The 19,904-nt window shown below is 38.1% G+C and overlaps 1 protein-coding gene across 1 annotated transcript in view; it reads right to left on the reverse strand.

Annotated features, from left to right (window-relative positions):
- Positions 1–257: 257 nt before the first annotated feature.
- The window catches only part of CPQ (carboxypeptidase Q), a 486,593-nt gene continuing 466,946 nt past the window's right edge, over positions 258–19,904 (reverse strand). The window contains exon 8 of the mRNA XM_047725337.1: positions 258–729. Coding sequence (XP_047581293.1) covers positions 566–729 — 164 coding nt within the window. The 3' untranslated portion in view covers positions 258–565. The remainder of the gene's footprint in view (positions 730–19,904) is intronic.

Raw genomic sequence — 19,904 nt, forward strand, 5'->3', positions numbered from 1 at the left:
AGGCAACTAGATTATATATACTTGATTTTTATCTCCAAATGGTGACATCTTTTTTTCCTGTTAGTTAAAAAACTCACATTTCATTTAAAAAATTCTAGTGAGATGAAAATGTACAAATTAGAAAGCCAAATGCCTCTACACATTCAATTAAGACCATACTACAATTTTGCATTCCTCGACTCCTTCAAAAAAAAAACATAAAAATTGGTGTCACTGTATTTGATTCAATGTTTAGGAACACACACATGAAAACCAGAGATCTTCCAAATATTTATTGAGTATTTACTTTCAAAGTAGAAACAATAATTTTCACAGGTGGTATAAAGGTCCCCACTGTGATCCCTACCATATTTTGACTGTATGTGGGAGTGGGGATCATTTCTTCCTTTAGAAACAGAGAATTTGGAAAGTATTGAGAAAGATGGTAACAGAAAGTATGAGAAAGTATTATGCTCTGAAAATGGATCAGGTGAGATCAAACTGTTAGTTGAAGAGGCACTTCCTGGAGCTGCATTCCTAGAATTCCTGGCAAGAAAGGACAAAAGTGTTTGCTTGCTTGTTCTTGTTAAGACCTGGGCAGCATTTCCTCCATGTCTGCGATGACATAAGAGACAACAGCCCAAACAGCAGCAGCCACATTCATCTGCTTTGGATCCATGACAGTCATGGTATCTCCATGGGAGTGATGGAAGGAGAAATATTTATAGAGGTCATCAACTAGACTGGCTCCTGGGAAGGAAAGAGAAAGAATTTTTTTTAAATTAACATTTAATGTTTATTTGCTTCAGGAGTACAGGTCTGTGATTCATCAGTCTTACACAGTTCAGAGCGCTCACCATAGCACATACCCTCTCCAGTACCCATCCCTCAGCCACCCCATCCCTCCCACTCTCCTTCCCTCCAGCAATCCTCAGTTTGTTTCCTGAGATTTAGAAACTCTTATGGAGACACATCGTAAGAGGCTCTTGATCTCAGGAAGAGGAAGAATTCTTAGTGAAGTATTTCGACAGAGATGTGGAAGAACTGCTCAGAAACCACTGCTCAGAAACTACTCTTCCCCACTTCACTCTTCCTGGTCCTACTGTGCAGGCTACCATGGCAAAATCATTACTCTCCCAGGCTGTCTGGCAGCAAGAAATGGCCAAGTGGACACCATACTTACTACAAGGATATGAGTGGCAGGCTTTAGGAGAGTTCTAGGAAAGTCTTTACTTTCCCAACAAGAGTCAGGAAAATGCCCTTGTGCTGTGTTAAAAGTAGATGAAAAAAAAAAAAAAGTAGATAAAAAGTTTGGAAGTGCATGGGGCTAAAAGGCCCCACACTAAAAAGGGCCAAGTGTAAAGACAAAAGGAGCCTGGATTTAGAAAACATCGCTAGGCCACTGAACAGGCTCTCCAATGCCTACTTCTGGACTGTTGGCCACATAAAAGAAAATAAACATTTATTTGTTTAAGTAACTGATACAAATATCCTATTTATTTATAAAAAGATAACATTTGCAGGGCGTCTGGGTGGCTCAGTTGGTTAAAGCCTCTGCCTTCAGCTCAGGTCATAATCCCAGGGTCCTGGGATCGAGCCCTGAATCGGGCTCTCTGGCCCCAAATTGGGCTCTCTGCTCAGCAGGGATCCTGATCCCCCCGTCTCTCTCTGCCTGCCTCTCTGCCTGCTTGTGATCTCTCTCTGTCAAATAAATAAAATCTTAAAAAAAAAAAAAAAAGATAACATTTGCTTTTGTATCTGCCAGAGTGCAAATTATGTACCTTCCTGGATACAAAAAAAGCCCATACTCTTTTGCTCAAGGTTTCTTCTCAAATCATGGAGGGAAGGATATGATACTTTCCATAAAATTTCCCAACAACCTCCAAGGGCATTAGCAGGTACCTCTGCCCCACTTACCAGCTTTCTTCTTTCTCTAGTGAAGCTTTTCTCTAGCTTCCACCATGGACCACAGCCCTGGGGAGTCTCTGCCACCCCTTAGTCAACCTTAGGAACCTCCTGGGCCCAGTTTGTGGATTCCAACGGCAGTTCTTTATCCTCTGGCCTTATTAACTTATTTACGTACTGTCTTATCGTGAACTACACACACATAAGGTTGCAGAGAACGCAAGTGTGTATCATGATGGGTGACAATATATAAAAGTACGCGTATGTCCACAGTCCAGTGCAAGGAAGATATTACCAGTACCTCTGAAGCCCATTTTATGAGTTCCTCCACCCCTTGCCAATCCCTTCCTCCCTCCAGAGGTACCCATTTTTCCATTCTGCTTGTGTGTTAATCACTCCTTGACTTTTTAAAAAATAGTCTCACTGTATGTTTATATGGCATTATAAATAAAAAAATAAATAATTGTTTAACACTGTCTGCCTTTAAAACATAGACACCAGATATATTTCTGTGATTTGCTTTTTCCCACTCAGTACATTTAACTGTAGTATTTTCATTTTTTATTGCAGTATATTATTTCATTGTATTTATTTATCCATTTTCCTGATGATGGACATTCAGGTTGCTTCCAGTTGTCTGTTACTATATGTTGCTAGCAGCATTCTTTAGCATCTAAATAAAGGAATGGAATTCCTGGGCTATAGAGTAGGTGTGTGCTCAATTTTATCATGTAATTCTAAAATGTTGCCCTTTTCAATGTGCACTTCTGTTGTCAGTATCTGAGTCCTCCTCTTGTCTTACATCCTCTCTAGCACTTGCTCTTGTGAGGCTAATATTTGCTAATCTGGTGGGTATGAAATATTATCTCATTATGGTTTTAACTTTGTTAGAATTATTAATGAGATTGAACATGTTTTCATATATGTATTTTTGTCATTTATGTTTTCTCTTTTGTGAAATTATTTTTGCTCATTTTCAATAGATTTATCTTTTCTTATTGATTTGTAGGAATTCTTAAAATATTTTAGATACTAAGAATAAGAAGTATCTGAATTACTACTAGTAGCTTAGTTACTACTGCTTTCTATGTCTTATAATCTGGCAGAGCAAATTCTGTCACCTTCTCTTCCTTCCCCTTCAGGAATGTCTTCCGATTCTTAACTGATCTTTCACATGAAGTTTGGAATCATTTTTAAATTGTATAAAAAATATTCTTGGAATTTGATGGAGAATGTGTTAATTCACATATCAATTTCAGGAGAACTCACATCTTTTATTAGGATATTGTGTTCTTATCCATGAAAATGGTGTATATCCATGAAAATGTTTCTATTTATTGAAGTCTTTTGTAGCATCTTTAAAGTTTTGTGATGCAGCTTGCATACCTTTTGTTATCTTTTCTCCAAGGCTTATACTTTTTGTCGCTAATTGTAAATTATACATTTAAAAAACCGGCTTTTTCTGTTTGTGGCTATCCTTTTTTAGCATCAAGGATATATCTGATTCATTAAAAGGCAGGTGTTCCTTCTTTTGTATACTCTGGAGCAGTTTGTGTAAGATTAGAATGATTCGTTTCCTGTTTTTTTTTTTTTTTTTTTTTTTTTTGTTTTTTTTTTTTTTTGTAGAACTCTTTACAAAACCATCTAAGTCCCGGCATCTGGGTGTCTGGGTGGTTCAGTCATTAAGTGTCTGCCTTCAGCTCAGGTCATGATCCCAGGATCCTGGGTTGGAACCCTGCATCAGGATCCCTGCTCAGCAGGAAGCCTGATTCTCCCTCTCCCACTCCCTCTGCTTGTGTTCCCTCTCTTGCTGTGTCTCTTTCTATCAAATAAATAAATAAAATCTAAAACAAACAAACAAACAAACAAACAAAAACAAAACCCAAAAGAACCCATTTAAGTCTGATAATTTTCTTATGGTAAATATTTTAACTAATGATTCGATTTCTATCCTGGTTATTGGGCTACTGGGATTTTGTATTTTTTCCTGAATTAACTTTGGAAATTATACTTTTTAGGAATGTGTGAGTTTTGCCCAAATATTCAAAATAATCAAAATCAAAATAATCAGCATGAAATTATCAGTAATATCCTGTTTTTATCTCTGTTTATGTCTGCATGTATAGGAATGAACTTTTTTTCATTCTCCATATTAGTTATTAGTGTCTTCTCTCTTTTTTGTTCATCAGTCTTGTCAGCAGTTTGTCAGTCTTATTAGTCTTTTGGAAAAAAAGGCAGGGGGAGCGCCTGGGTGGCTCAGTCATTAAGCATCTGCCTTCAGCTCAGGTCATGATCCCAGGGTCCTGGGATGGAGCCCTGCATCAGGCTCCCTGCTCAACGGGAAGCCTGATTCTCCCTCTCCCACTCCCCTGTTTGTGTTCCCTCTCTTGCTGTGTCTCTGTGTGAAATAAATAAATAAAATCTTTTAAAAAAGAAAAAGAAAAGAAAAAATAAAGACAACTTTTTTGAACACTCTACTATAGAGTGGTTTTCCTTCCATTGATGTCTACTCATATTTATTATTTCCCTCCTTCTTCCTTATTTGCTTTTTTTAAAATTTGCTTTTTGCTTTATTTGCTTTTGCTTTTCTTTTTCTAACATCTTGAGGTGAATGTTCAGTTTATTGCTTTGCAGTGTTCTGTCTCCAGCATAAGCAATAAGGCTACAATCTTCCTCCTACTGCTGCTTCAGCTATCTATATCCCACCAACTCTGAGGAGTATTGTCAAGATCACTGAGTTCTAAATATTCACCAATTCCTGGTTTGATTTTTTTCTTTGACACATAAGTTAGAATGTGTTTTCGAATTTTTAAAATGCATGGGGTTCCCTTATTTTATCATTACTGATTTCTAATTGAACTGATAGAGAATGCAGGTTATATGATACAGATTCTTTTCAATCCATTGAGATTTTCTCTGTGGCCTATTGTGTGATCCATTTTTACAAATGTCCCATGTGTGGAAAAGAATGTGATTCCTGTGTGTTGTGTATATGTGTGAGATCATGCTTGTTTCTTCAAATCTCTTAACACTTAACGGATTTATTTTCTATTTGAGCTATCAATTTTCAGAGGGATATGTGAAACTGTCCCTCTGTGATTTTGGATTTTTTTTTCTTGCAGTTCCAGCAATTTCTTTTTTATATATTTCAAACTTACACTATTATGGGCACACAAATTTAGAGTTACAGCTTCCTGGTAAATTGAACATCTTTATTAATGCATAGTTATCCTCTTCATTTTTAGTAATGCTTTTTTTCTTGAAGTTAGTTTTTCCTAATACTTAATACAGCCATACCTTCTTCCTTTACCCTAGTATGTCTTCTCCCATTATTTTTACTTGCACTCTTCCTTCCTTCTCATGTTTTTAGAGGCTTCTCTTATGAAGACTTTAAAGCTGAATTTTAAAAATCTAGTCTAACAGTCTGAATTTTAACTGGACAGTATAATTTCTTTATGAAGATTGTGATTACTATTAAGTTGAATTCATTTATGGCATCCTAGTTTTTGCTTTCTATTTGTTAGTTGTGTTTTCTAGATTTTTTTTTTCTCCCTTTCCTTTCTTGCCTTCCTCTGTGTTGATTTTTCCCCCTATCATTCTTTCTTTCTCTCCAATCTACTAGTTTGGAGGTGACACACTTTATTTCAATTCCATCAGTGGAGACCCTAGAAATCTTAGCTCACATATTTAGCCAAAGTTAATCAATATCTTATATAAGTACACTAGGGTCCTTTTGTCTCCAGATGCACTCACTGCTCATTCAAAACCATGATCCAGGGAAACAGATTGGCAGATACCGTCACACAAATGCCAGGCTCCTGAGTTTTCTTACCTCTATAAATTCTTGCTTTATCATTTTTCATCTCTGAGGAATTTCCTTACTTTGCCTCATTAAGCCATGTATTATAGAAAGACAGTTATAGTTTTATCCAAAATAGTTTTTTGGGGGAGGAATGTGTCTATAAACTTCTGCTCTACCATGTTAATAGAGTTCTCTTCCTATAGTCCTCTACTTCCTGCCCTGTGGATTGGACCCTGTTGTTCCTATGATCTTCGTGGCCTTAGGATGCTGTCTAGATTTTCTCTATCCCAGCCCAAGATTTTAAAACTTTGTGCCAAGGTTTACCTCTATCTATGTCCCTAAACTTCTTGTTCTGAAGTAGAATTTGGATTTATCTCCATTCATATTTCACACTGAGTTCAGCTATAGTGCTATTAAACAAACATAAGCCAGTGAAGCAAAAAAAAAAAAAAGTATAAAAGAAAAATTCAGTGGTCACCTCTGACAACTAATGACCCCAGTGCCTGCCAGGAAATATCCAAAACAGGGTGTATTAAGCTGACAATGCCTATCAAACCCTTCACCTGTGTGGAGGAAAGTCCTTCCAATTCAATGATTTTTCTTTCTAAACTGGTAAAACATCTTTTCTGTTAGCCCATAGCTCTAAAAAAGTGGGATCTCACCATCATCCAGCCTGATAATGTAAAACCGTCAGTGGATAGGCTGGAGTTGAGGCCCACAAATATTCAGAAGGTTCGATCCAGTTCAATTGGGCAATTGTACTTGAGTTCCTACAATACTCTGGGCAGTGGTCTAAGTATTGAGGCAGACGTAAAGACGAAAAAGACACAGCTGCTTCTGTCTTTCAAAAGAGAGCTTTTGACAGAGTGTCCACAAGCAATAATAACACAGAATATACTGAGTGCCATGAGGAAAGGACAAAGAAATAGCAGATGCCTCATGTATCTGAATGACCTTCTTTGGCCTCTAGACTAGGTCCTCTTGCTGTGTGCACTCCATACTTCTCTTATAATCTCCACCACCTTTTGTTATAATTTTATGTTTGACATCTGATTTCCCCACTATACTGTAAACTCTCTGAAGGTAATGCCTCTGTTTTGTTCTCTGCTCTGTCACCAATGCTTATAATATAGTGCCAAATAAAAGATGAATGTGTATTTGTTGAGCTAATGAATGAAATTGGTGAATTTTATGAGTGAACTGGGTCTTGAATGTGCTGTACCAGTCAGAGTCCTTGTAGGAAACAGATGGGTCCTCCAAAAAAGTAACGTGGAGAGTTTGATGGAAGGATTATTTACAAAGAGTGGTTGGGCTTAAATAAAGCTCAGAAGAGATGCTGAAGCATCCCAAGGCTGGCAAGAAAGAGACATTACCACTCCTAGGTTTGGAAGGCAAAGAGAGCAGCTCTGGCTGCAGGAGAGGGTCACCAGGGGAGCCATGGCTATTTGTAGAAGTCAGGGAATCAATCAGTTTCCTGCCGGTGCCTCCTGTATCCTATGGGGCCTCCCCATGGCCAAACCCAATCATAAGCCAGAGGGAAGGAGTGATTTGTTAATATGCAGTCCATAGCAGTCTCCAGGGCCACAATAGAGAAAGGTCAGGATTGATACGGAGTGGTAAAAGAGAATTTTAACATAAGTACTTAAGATATCAACAGACAAGAGATGGAGTGAAGACATTCCAAGTGAAAGAGTATATGAGCATTTCAGTTTGGGTGATGTGTTTGTGTGGGTAACTTAGGTTAATTATTGGCAGATAAATTACTGGGTAACCAACTGTGGAAGTCCTGAATATTAGGCTGAAAATAGATGGAATGTATTAGGCTGAAAATAGATGGAATGGGGAGACTTTGGGAACCAAAGGGCAGGAAGGCAGGGAGACTAGAGTTCCATCTTAGGGACATCTCCAGAGGAATGTAGAGGTGGAGTTGTGTAAACATCATGGTGGTGAAGAGAAGGCTAGAGAAGAGGTATCATCTGGGGGCAGGTGACAAAGACCAGGGCCACCTGAGAATATCCTAGTTTCTGAAATTCTCTAGAAAGCATATGGATGAAGATAATCAAAATTCACAGTGAAAAGGCCAGAGGTCCATTTTAAAACCAGAAGATTCCTTATGTCATGATCTCACAGCACACCCAGGAGAGACAAATCTGTTTGCTTACTTTGGTAGGAGCAAGAAGCATTTTAACAGAAACTGTGACATTTTAGAACCAGCTGAGCCTGTGAGGAGCATATGCTGTCTGGATCCCGGAGAGCTTCAGGTGGAATACAAAGTCATGTACAAGTTAAGGACAAAGTCAAGAGTGAAGTTCAAAGAATGAAAGTCACCAAGGGTAGATGGAAGATGAATTAGAATCATGTACACGAAGAAACAGGAAAGGACATTTCACTCCAGTAGACAGAGTATGGCTCACTTGGGGTTGTTTTCCTGCAATCCAGCGCTTCTTAAAGATACTGCATGATGGGTTATGGGAAAGGCTCCAAATTCCAGACTGAAAAAATAGAAGCAAGATAGACTTGTGTGTGCCCTCTCCAGGCCTCTGAAATTCCCGTTCAGTCTCGGACTGAAAGAACTTGCCTGCCAGATGGGTGGGAATTTGGCTGCCTCCCCTCACAACTGGAGCATTACAGAAGGCATTTCCTCAGAGATCATCGAAGTTCCCATGAACATTTTATATAACTAAAACAACTCCAGAAAATCTGATATTACCAATGAGAATGCTGATAACCACAGGCGATAGGAGGTGGGCCCGTTGGCTGCCTTGCAGCTTTGCCTCCGCAATTTCAAGGAGATATTTTATCAGTGACAGCTACTAATCTAAAAGACCAGCACTGAGGGAGAGCCTGCATTTCAATTTCTGAGAGCACCTGACATGCTCTCTTGGGTGGAGGGAATGTTAACTCTCCCTGGGGATAAATTGCAGTCTCTTTTGACAGGTATATGAGCTCTGAACAGGGAATCATCAAATGCTTTTTAGAAATAGAAAGCTGGTAGGAAGTAGTCTGCTCTGAAGGCCAAGATTCACCCCCTGGAAATAAACTACAGCATTATTAGGGTAGTTCACTGTTAGGAAATTATTTCTAAGGGACACTTGGAATTTAAGGATGTGAAGACATGTATCCTTGAGTATGTCATCCAAGAAGGTAGACCTACACAGGGAGATATAGCTGAGAACACTACAGGTGTTACAGTCAGATAGGCCTAGGTTCAAATTCAAACTCTTCTGCTTAATAACTGGGTGACTTTGGGTGAATCATATAAGGCCTTTTTAGCCTTAGTTTTCTCACTCATGAAATGGGGCTCCTAGGATCTGACTTTCAAGGTTCTAGTCAAAATTAGTAGGCATTCAATTAATACTTTATTACAGATATTAGAGATCCATAGGGATGACCCGATATACACACAGCAACTTGATCAATTAAATGCAACTTGGAGGGCTTAAAGTTCGAATTTAGTAAGTTAAAGTTCCGACAAGTGTTCTTTTTTTTTTTTTTAAAGATTTTATTTATTTGACAGAGAGAGAGAGATCACAAGTAGGCAGAGAGGCAGGCAGAGAGCGAGGGGGAAGCAGGCTCCCAGATGGGCAGAGATCCGGATGTGGGGCTTGATCCCAGAACCCTGAGATCAGGACCTGAGCCGAAGGCAGAGGCTTAACCCACTGAGCCACCCAGGTGCCCCCTGACAAGTATTCTTAAAGATGAAATAGCTGGGCCATGATGTCTATTCTATATGACCCCACCTCGACCTGGTTTGGATTATTTTTCCTTCTCCTCCCTCCCATCCCTTTCTCTCCTCTCTGAACCTTTTTCTATAAACATTCATGTCAGAAAATACTTTCCAGCTGTGTGACTGGGTGAAGATGGTCCAATGAATATTATAAGAAATATCCAACCTGCCCCATACTGTTCACAGCAGATTCCAATCTTCACAGAGAGATCTCAGTAATGACTATGGTCATGCAGGATACTGGAACAAGATTGAATACCTGCTAATTCCTGAAAAGATCGGGGGGGGGGGAGCAAATATACAAAGATTCTCATAGCCTCCTCTTTTCATAGGTTGACTCTCATTCATTTGTAATCAGTGGATTTTCATATACACAAATTAGGCAATTCATGCAATGAGAAGTTTTTGAAAGACATTTGAAAGCTTTGAAAATTTAAATTCAAGTCTGTTATTTCAGCACATACATTGGCTGCTGCAATGTTGCATGAAAGATGCACTAACAGGCAATCAGCTGTGGAAAATCCATTTCTCCTTTATAAACAGATCTTGCACAGTCTGGGGTATGCAATTTAATTGCAATGGAATGTATTACAGACATTCCTCTGATCATAATTGTGGGGTTAGAGAAGAATGTTATGGTCTTAACTTATTCCCTGCAAGAAAATGGTCCCCCTAGTATCTATAAAATCTAAAAAGACATTTAAACTTTAATTACAATTATTATTTCTTTTAGCAACATTATCAACGAAAAACATTATTGCCAAAACAATTAGAAAATCAATTCATGGACTTTGCAGACATTTAATCTTTTTTTTTCAAAAAGGACAGTTTTATCCCTGTGGTATTAAATCTCATTGAAAATTGGAGTAAGAAGCAGTTAATTAATATCTTCCTAACCCATAGCTCTCCAGAAAAGAAAGCAACTTCTAAGCAAAAAAGGAAAACAAAAACAGAAAACCCAGTAAATGAAAAGAAAGGACAAGACAAGAAAGGGAAGGGAAAAAATCTCCAATCAAAACTCCATAAAAAGTATTATAATTTTAGTTTCTAAACTCTTAATTTACCCAAGAATTGCCGAGTCTGTGCTAAAAAGGTTCAGGCATAAGCCTGTACCTTCTCTTTGTAAAGCTTGGATTGGCTGCTGGGATAACCTGGACTACATAGTTTAAGTCAACACCGCCAGACCTGGTGAGCTCCATTTCACATGTACCTGAACTCTGTGATAATGATTCATCTTTCCATAAAGTTGAAGAGTACAGAGCAGCAGCAAGACTAATTAATCCCTGCTGCATGAAGCTGGTACTACAGACTCACACATAGGAGGAGTAACAAGGACGCTGTTTGTTGAGTGCTTCTTGTGTGCTTAGGGCTTTATGGAGATTATTCCATGTAGTTCTCCCAGTGAGCCCATGAAGGGATGATCATCATGTGTCATTAACAGATGGAAAATAGATTTAAGGAACTTGTCTAAAGTCATACAATAATAAGTATTAGAGATAGGATTCAAATCTAGGTGTCTCTGATCTAAAAACTGTACCCTTAACCAGTGTTCTCTACCTTCTCTCACTGCCCTATCCCAGGAATCTATAACTTTCTCCCTAGTGGGAAACAATTTGCACAATTTATCCCATTCACTGGTCTGGCCCCCCATACTTATTTCTGCCTCATGACATGAAGACAGAAATTCAAATAGGAGGTGTCCTGGATCATGAAACAGTGAAGATTTGAATTATGTTCATACAGTGGACAGCCTGGGACCACCTATCAGAAGATGAACAGCAGAGCCCATCTGTCACCAAGTCCTTTGCTCTGTCTGGGCCACACTCTCAAGGGCCTGCCAGTCCTCTTGAGAGTTTCTGGATGGTTCTATCTAGAACTCCTCCACTCTGATCTCTCATTATCCCACTTTTCACTGTCTAGAAGTACATATATTTTTGAAGTTTTTATTTATTTATTTGCCAGAGAGAGAGCATGAGAAACAGCAGAAGCAGGGTCCTTGCTGAGCGTGGAGCCTGACGTGAGACTAGATCCCAGGACCCTGAGATCATGACCTGAGCCAAAGGCAGATGCTTAACCGACTAAGCCACCCAGGTGTTCCTAAAAGTATATTATTCTTGTAACAGTTTTATTATTTGCTGACTGTCTGTCTTTCCCATTGGGATATAAGCTCCATAAGGGCAAGAACTTCGTCTTTTTGTCCCACTTCCCAATGCCTAGCATGTAATAGAACCTCAATAAATATTTGCTGACTCACTAAATGGATAAATAAAAGAATTTATTAAATACCAAATTGGACAAAAGTAGAGAAGAATATTGATTGATTTTATCCTCTCTCTACAGCAACTTTTGATAAGTAAAGCCTGCCTTCCAGGGATACTACTCTCAGCTCTTGCCAAGTGGCTCTTATTTCTAAAAACATGTGATATGTCATATACAAGCTGAGATCCAAATGCTCTCTTATGGATTACACAATATGTTCTTATACCTTCCACCACTGTTAGAGAAATCAACCACAACTTGAAAATAGGGCAAAAAGGTGGGCAGCACATCTTTTCAATGTCATTTAGGAGCAAAGTCCACCTAAAAATTTTCTAGGAGAATATACTTAGTTTGACTCACTGCTTACTATAGAAAGGTCGCAGATTTTGTGAATTTATTATTTTAACTCATAGATTTTTGTCTAGTAGAGATGAAAATGATTTCTGTCCCAAAGAACAGATTATCCCAAAGGTTACAATTTATTGGACTCTAAGACATTAACCAGTTTTTTTTTTCTTTTTTTTTTTTTAATTTTATTTTTTATAAACATATATTTTTATCCCCAGGGGTACAGGTCTGTGAATTGCCAGGTTTACACACTTCACAGCACTCACCATAGCACATACCCTCCCCAATATCCATAACCCCACCCCCCCTCTCCCAACCCCCCTCCCCCCATCAACCCTCAGTTTGTTTTGTGAGATTAAGAGTCACTTATGGTTTGTCTCCCTCCCAATCCCATCTTGTTACATTTATTCTTCTCCTACCCCCTTAACCCCCCATGTTGCATCTCCTCTCCCTCATATCAGGGAGATCATATGATAGTTGTCTTTCTCCGATTGACTTATTTCGCTAAGCATGATACCCTCTAGTTCCATCCACGTCGTCGCAAATGGCAAGATTTCATTTCTTTTGATGGCTGCATAGTATTCCATTGTGTATATATACCACATCTTCTTTATCCATTCGTCTGTTGATGGACATCTAGGTTCTTTCCATAGTTTGGCTATTGTAGACATGGCTGCTATAAACATTCGGGTGCACGTGCCCCTTCGGATCACTACGTTCATATCTTTAGGGTAAATACCCAGCAGTGCAATTGCTGGGTCATAGGGTAGTTCTATTTTCAACATTTTGAGGAACCTCCATGCTGTTTTCCAGAGTGGTTGCACCAGCTTGCATTCCCACCAACAGTGTAGGAGGGTTCCCCTTTCCCCGCATCCTCGCCAGCATCTGTCATTTCCTGACTTGTTAATTTTAGCCATTCTGACTGTTAACCAGTTTTTTTAATCTAATCTAGCAATCTTAACTTAATATTTCTTTATTAAATTACCTAGTTTCTCAAATGCTCTATAAATTGGTAGTAATATCTTACTGGATTCCTTATTAATTAATTGAATAAAATTCTTTGACATGTGTTTATTTTCTATTTGCATAAACATCATGATTTTACCTTTTAGAAAATTATAACTTAATACCATGCATCTACAAACCATAAAAGAAAAATCACATTCACAGTTCTTATAAGTTTCTCACAGTCACCATCTATAATTTTATCCATGAGCACCCTAACAAACAAAAGCACTGACCAAGCACTGATATATATCTCTATCTGTGTTTCTGTGTGCAGAATGTTGGGCTTGTCCTTAACCTCTCCCAATCCATTAATATTCTTATTTCTCTCTTGAACAGCCTTCCAACTTCCACATGAGAGTCATAATTTTACCTTTTAGAAAATTGTAATTTAGTACCTTCTACCTACAAACCCTAGGTGAACAATCACATTCATATATGATAAGGTCCTTATCTTTGAGTTTATGATTTATGTGTGTGTGTGTATATTTATAGCTTCATATATAGCTGGAGAGAAACACCCATACCACTCTGTGCTTCTGTCTATTTTTGTAACACAAAATAACATCAATACTTCTTTGGGAGGGGTGGTTTTGAATCTTACTCCTTATTGTATATTGGTCCCAATTTATTATTCACCCTTTGTCCATATAGAACTCATTATCCACTTTCATAGCCTCTTGTAAGTAAAAGTCCCACCTATCTGAGCCAATGTGATTCCTCATAAATGCTTTTCTGCAGTTTCTCTCCACACTTGGGGAATGATGCTCAATAAGAAAACATCAGTAAAAAAATGGTTTCTGACAGAATGTAGTGTCAGAACATTCAATGTATGTGGGTCTTGGAGTTAAAAAGACTCTAACGATTGTTTCTACTGCAGTATTTACAATGAAAGCCTTAAAATTATCCTGGGTTTTCCAATAATTCTGCTCAAATGAACAGATTTTGATTTCTGGCTACAGATACAAAAAAAAGCTATGAAGCTACTGTGCAATAGAAAGCAGGTGTTAAGATACAAACCTTTGGGGCACATGTACCCGAATGTTTATAGCAGCAATGTCCACAATAGCCAAAGTATGGAAAGAACCTAGATGTCCATCAACAGATGAATGGATAAAGAAAATGTGGTATATATACACAATGGAATACTATGCAGCCATCAAAAGAAATGAAATCTTGCCATTTCCGAAGACGTGGATGGAACTAGAGGGTATTACGCTTAATGAAATAAGTCAATTGGAGAAAGACAACTATCATATGATCTCCCTGATATGAGGAAGTGGAGATGCAATGTGGGGGGCTTGGGGGGTAGGAAAAGAATAAATGAAACAAGATGGGATCGGGAGGGAGACAAATCATAAGTGACTCTTAATCTCACAAAACAAACTGAGGTTTGCTGGGGGGAGGGGGGCCAGGAGAGGGGGGTGGGGTTATGGACACTGGGGAGGGTATGTGCTATGGGGAGTGCTGTGAAGTGTGTAAACCTGGCGATTCACAGACCTGTACCCCTGGGGATAAAAATACATTTTATGTTTATAAAAAAATAAAAAATTTAATTTAAAAAAAAGATATAAACCTTTGTTTCTGCTTGCCACCTCCCATTCTTTTGGCCAGCAGAGACAAAGGAAATGAGACAAATTGGAAGTATTACATGGACATGCTGTTCTAGACTTATTTCCCATATTGAATATTAATAATTCTGCAAGACTGGTTGGTAGGAGTATTGCAGAAATGCCTGGGTGACATGGGAGAGCGGGAGCCCCAATTTTGCCACCCACTATTCAATGATTATGGTATTGAAGGCCAACTGGTTGACAGGAGGATGTCCGTTCCTGAAAGAGGTCACAAAGGGAGACTCTATGAGCCTCTGACCAGTAAGTCTCACTTCCACATGGCCAGGCTAATGGAGTTATAAAATCCAAGCACTTTAACACATAGTTTATAAGGAAAAAGAAATCATGGCTTTTGTAAGAGGAAAGCCTTGGCTTCTTTACGATGATTAAAAAGTTAAAAAAAAAAAAAAAAGGTTGTAAGAAAAGAGAAAGGAGTTTTCTACCTATTCAAAGAACCTTTGATTAAACTATGCTACAACCAAAAAGGTTGGCTTGCTGTGGAATTGAATGTTTGTTGTGCATACAGAACTAACTAGCTATCACACAAAGAAAAGAAGCAACAGGTATTTCTCTGCAAGGAAGTCCACCTGAGGGTTGGTATCATTATTTGGAATTGGAATCAGTCTTGAAAGCCTGCAAATGCCTTTCCAGTTACACTGTGGATCTCCATTATCACCTCAATAAGTAGGACAGGCTAAAATTGCACCTTTTAAGGTAGCAAGTATAAATTCACCACTGATGAAGCCATACTTGGTTTCAAAGAAATGAGGCTAGTTGAGAGGGTACACTTAATAATTTTAGGTCATGTGAAACTGGATAGCCAAGATCTCCACAAAATTCCTGTGGGGGCCATTGTCAGAAGCAGAATTATGGGCTGGATGGACCATGAGCCTGCACCGAGATGGGCTTGTTTTCACTTCTAGATACCATAGTGTCAAGGTCACAAGAAGATACACCATGGAAAATAGGAAACCACATATAAAATAAAGTTTTACTACTAAAAACAATCCCAGCTGAAAAGAGGCTATCTTAAAAATATAATAAAATTTAAGTACTAATGAATAACATGTATCATATCCAGAAACCAGGAAGATGGTATTATGTGAATCAATTTAGAAGTAGCTTAAGCCAATGAAGAAAACTGATCTGGGAGTGAGAGTCTCTTGATTTCTTTCTATTCTGCATATTCATTTATGTGTCAGACAGCATAAATTTATCCAAAGTAAGTGTGTCCATGATTTTGTGCAAAGCAGGTGGTTCAACAAAAAGATGACAAACTACTTGGCTAATGCTGCAAAATATTAATAAACTTTCCTCCACCTCAGTTTATAAGAAAAAAACAATAATAGACACATGGTGAATAATTCTTGCCTCAAGCCATCATCCTTGAAAATGGAGCAAAATCAGATGTTGAATTCACCAATTAGATGGTGAATATTTTGGTAAATAATTGGCTCAGCTATTGAGCTTTCATTTTATTTATGCAAATAAGCTTTTTCTTTCTTGGTCACCTGAGAGGTTCCCATTTGGCAGTTAAATGTAGCCCCTTTAGCTGACTATCCACTAGAAGAATGAAACTTTCTTTTCACATAAAACCTTCTAAAATATAACTTTCTAAAAATTATTATTCAGTGAAGGAAAAAATAAGCTAAACACAAAAAGCTTTGTGAATTCCAAAACAAAAGAAGTAAATGTTTAAGAAGGAGCCTGGAAATGAATATGCATTTAATGCAAACATATTTCACTTAAAGAAAAACATCAGTTCCAGAATTATCCATTAGATGCTAACACTTGTGAAAAGATCCTGGCCCATGGCAATCTACTTATAGGGAATCTACAAGGCTACGGTGCAAATTTAACATTTAAATGTAACTAAATTTCCAGTGCATTTATGGTTGGCCCTCATTAATATAATTTTAAGGAAATTCTTATAATGAAGAAATAGTGATTATTCTCAATAGCCACCCAAAATATAATTATAGTACATTTGATTAAATGCCTCTGTGGTGAGATAAATTGCAATTTACACATTTCTGTGTGTTCTTTAAGAAAAAAAAAAAAAGGCCAAGGATGACAAAGGAAGCTAATGCTACTTTGTGGGATAACATGTCATTAGCTGTTCCATCATTTATGCTGAAACTCCTGAATTACTGGGTAAGGTAAATAGTGCTTGAGATTTGCTGCTACGAACCCTGAAATAGTTTCCAGCACAAAATTTATAAATAATACCAGGAGTCCTACTGTTTCATCTCCTAAGTCATTTTTCTTAAAGACTTTAGAATTCTCGACAAAGGTAAAAATATACTGTCCTTTACTAATTAAATTGGTAAGAAGACCTCATTATGAAGGATATGTAACATGAAGCATGAATTACTTCTTGTTTAATTTCATACAGAATAGGGTGCCTAGGTGGCTTAGTCGGTTAAGCATCTGCCTTTGGCTCAGGTCATGATCCCAGAGTTCTGGGATTGAGTCCCACATCAGGCTCCTTGCTCAGCAGGAAGTCTCCTTCTCCCCACCCTCTGCCTGATGTTCTCCCTGCTTATGCTCTCTCTCTCCCTCTCACTCTGTCAAATAAATAAAATAAAATAAAAAGATAATTTCATACAGAATAGAAACAATTGTTCTGTTATTATAAATAAGTTAAATGACTACTTAGGATGATCACGGTGATATTTCCAATGTCGAACTCATTGCTGCACAGCAAGACAGGCACTAGGGATTCTGCCAAACATGGCTTGGATATACGGCTTTTGAAAAGCAGATCATGTTCATTCATCTGTTATCTACTGAACTCCTATTAAGTACCAAGTACCTTGCTAAGCCCTGGGCAAACAATGGTGGGCATAACTTAAACGTGTCTGCTCTCATGGAATTTCACAGAACTTTCCATCTAGTAGAGTATATCTGTAGAAAGGGAGTTGACTAAGATTACATCCAAAACTACTTGGGATGCCACAGATGAAATTCAAAAAGGAAAAAGCCTTGTTCTCCCCAAGTCACTGATTTTAATGCAGTAAAGACTGTTTATGAGCATGTCTCTCACTAGGGCATGGTACAGAGACTGAGAAATAGCACTCCTAATTATTGTCTCCAGAATATTGGTTCTGTATAATGACATATCATTTAATGATGAAAAAGGTAACAAAATCATGACCATAATCATAGCCAGGATTTGCTAAGTACTTTCTATGTTCCATGGCCTTAACTAAATATTTGACATTCATTATCTTATCAAATCATCATAATGATTCTCTAATTATTATTATCCTCGTTTTACAGATGAATAAAGTTCGGCTTAAAGGTTATGATGATGATTAGAAGCAAAAGAGTCTGGTGAGAGGATCAGTAGACTTTTTTTTTGCCTTGTACTGAATTTATCCCTTCATCTTAAAGATGAAGACCACAGGATAGAGAGTCTTGGCCTCACAGAGTGGTTGGAAAGGGCAATCCTATGAATTTGCCATCCCCTGATAACCCATGCCCACACAATCACCCATCTTTTCTTTCCAGGTAACTTCTTACATGAACCTGTGTTTTTTTGAAATTCCTTCTATAAGATTCCATAATAGAATGTCTGACTTGTACATCTCCACAATTATATCCTTCCCTTTCTTCTAATTCAACATTTCATGCTTGGTAACAGACATCTAAATCCATTCTACTTATTTAGGGCAAAACCCACTCTGCCTATGGTCAATGGATTGTCAAAATGGCTACTGTCCCTCTTAGCTCTTAGGATCACTTCTGTTTGTGGAGAAATGCCTTGTCTCCCTGAAAGCTTTCTTTTCACAGAAGTCAGGGCTGGGAGAGAACTTCTCCAGTCTGTCAAATGCACCACATACCCAACAAGTTTGTTCCACTTTGGCTGATCGGAATTAAACATTCTCCCAGCCCCATGGGCTCTGGGAATTGTTCAGCCTCCAGCAACCTGATAGCTGTTCTTTGCTGCATCTTGTAGAATTTTAACCCTATACATGCTCAGCTCAGTATGCAACAAAAGCCTCAAAGAGAACCTTATGAAGATTTCTGGATCACTTTTTTTTGTTTAGCTACCTCTTCTCTGGCATTCTGTCCTATTGTCCAATGTATGAAATTAGCTCTTTGATGTATTTTGCACAGTTTTCTACTGTGTTTGCTTTAAAGATTTTACTTATTTGTCAGAGAGAGAGAGAGAGAGAGCACAAGCAGGGGAAGCAACAGGCAGAGGGAGAAGCAGGCTCCTTGCTGAGCAAGGAGTCTGATGTGGGGTTTTGATCCCAAGATCATAGGATCATGACCTGAGTCGAAGCAGACACTTAATCAACTGAGTTACCCAGGCACCATTTGTTTGTTTGTTTGTTTGTTTGTTTGTTTTTAAAGCAAAGGACAAATCTAGTACCAGTTTCTCTCTTATGGGCTGAAGCAGATATTCTTATTAGCTTCTTTTTAATTGACATACTAGCTTCTTAAAAGTAGGAAATATATCATGTAGTGTTCTTGCTCCTACATTTCAGCATTTGAAAGTTGCTTTACTCATCAATAAAACAGACTGGCTAATAGCACAAATTATAGAGCCAATCTCACTGAGTTTAAATTCTGACTCAGCATGTATTGGCTTATAGTATGAGGAAGGATATTTTACCTCTCTTGAGGTAAAATATAGACTTGATTTTCCCATCTATAATATAGGAATAGTAATAATGACAACTATCTTTTAGGTTTGTTTAAGCTTCAATGAGCTAGTGAAACAGAGTGCTGCTTGGCATATTATAGAGCTCAGTAGTGTAGCTGTTTGTAATATTCCTATGACTCATCATGCAAAGGCCAGTTAGCCTATTCCTGTATGACTGATCCTTCATTTTTTGAAATTTCATGCAGATAATCAGAGTGAGGTAGTCAACAAAATCACATAATATTGTTTCATTGTTATAAGAAAGAATCCCGCACCCCATTCTTCCCAGCCAATTATGAGGTAGTAACGTGAAGCTCCTAGGCTGAGAACAGAAGACATGGACAAAAGCTACATTTTAGGATACAAGGGGATTCTAAGTGCACCCTGTTCTTCATCTTTCTATCCAGATCAGCAATGTAAAGGCATATGTGTACTGCATTTCTAACAATTAGATTTCACTGGAACTGCACTAGTGGCAATAGATCAGTAAAAGAACATGGCAGTGAACCAGCTTGTAAAGTGAAGACACTTTTTATAGAGCAAATGATTGTCTACTAATTTATCTATGCCATAAATCTGGAGTTTCGTATGTAGGGTCTATAAACGGGCTGC

Source organism: Lutra lutra, chromosome 4 (genome assembly GCF_902655055.1).
Source record: "Lutra lutra chromosome 4, mLutLut1.2, whole genome shotgun sequence".
Lineage (NCBI taxonomy): Eukaryota > Metazoa > Chordata > Mammalia > Carnivora > Mustelidae > Lutra > Lutra lutra.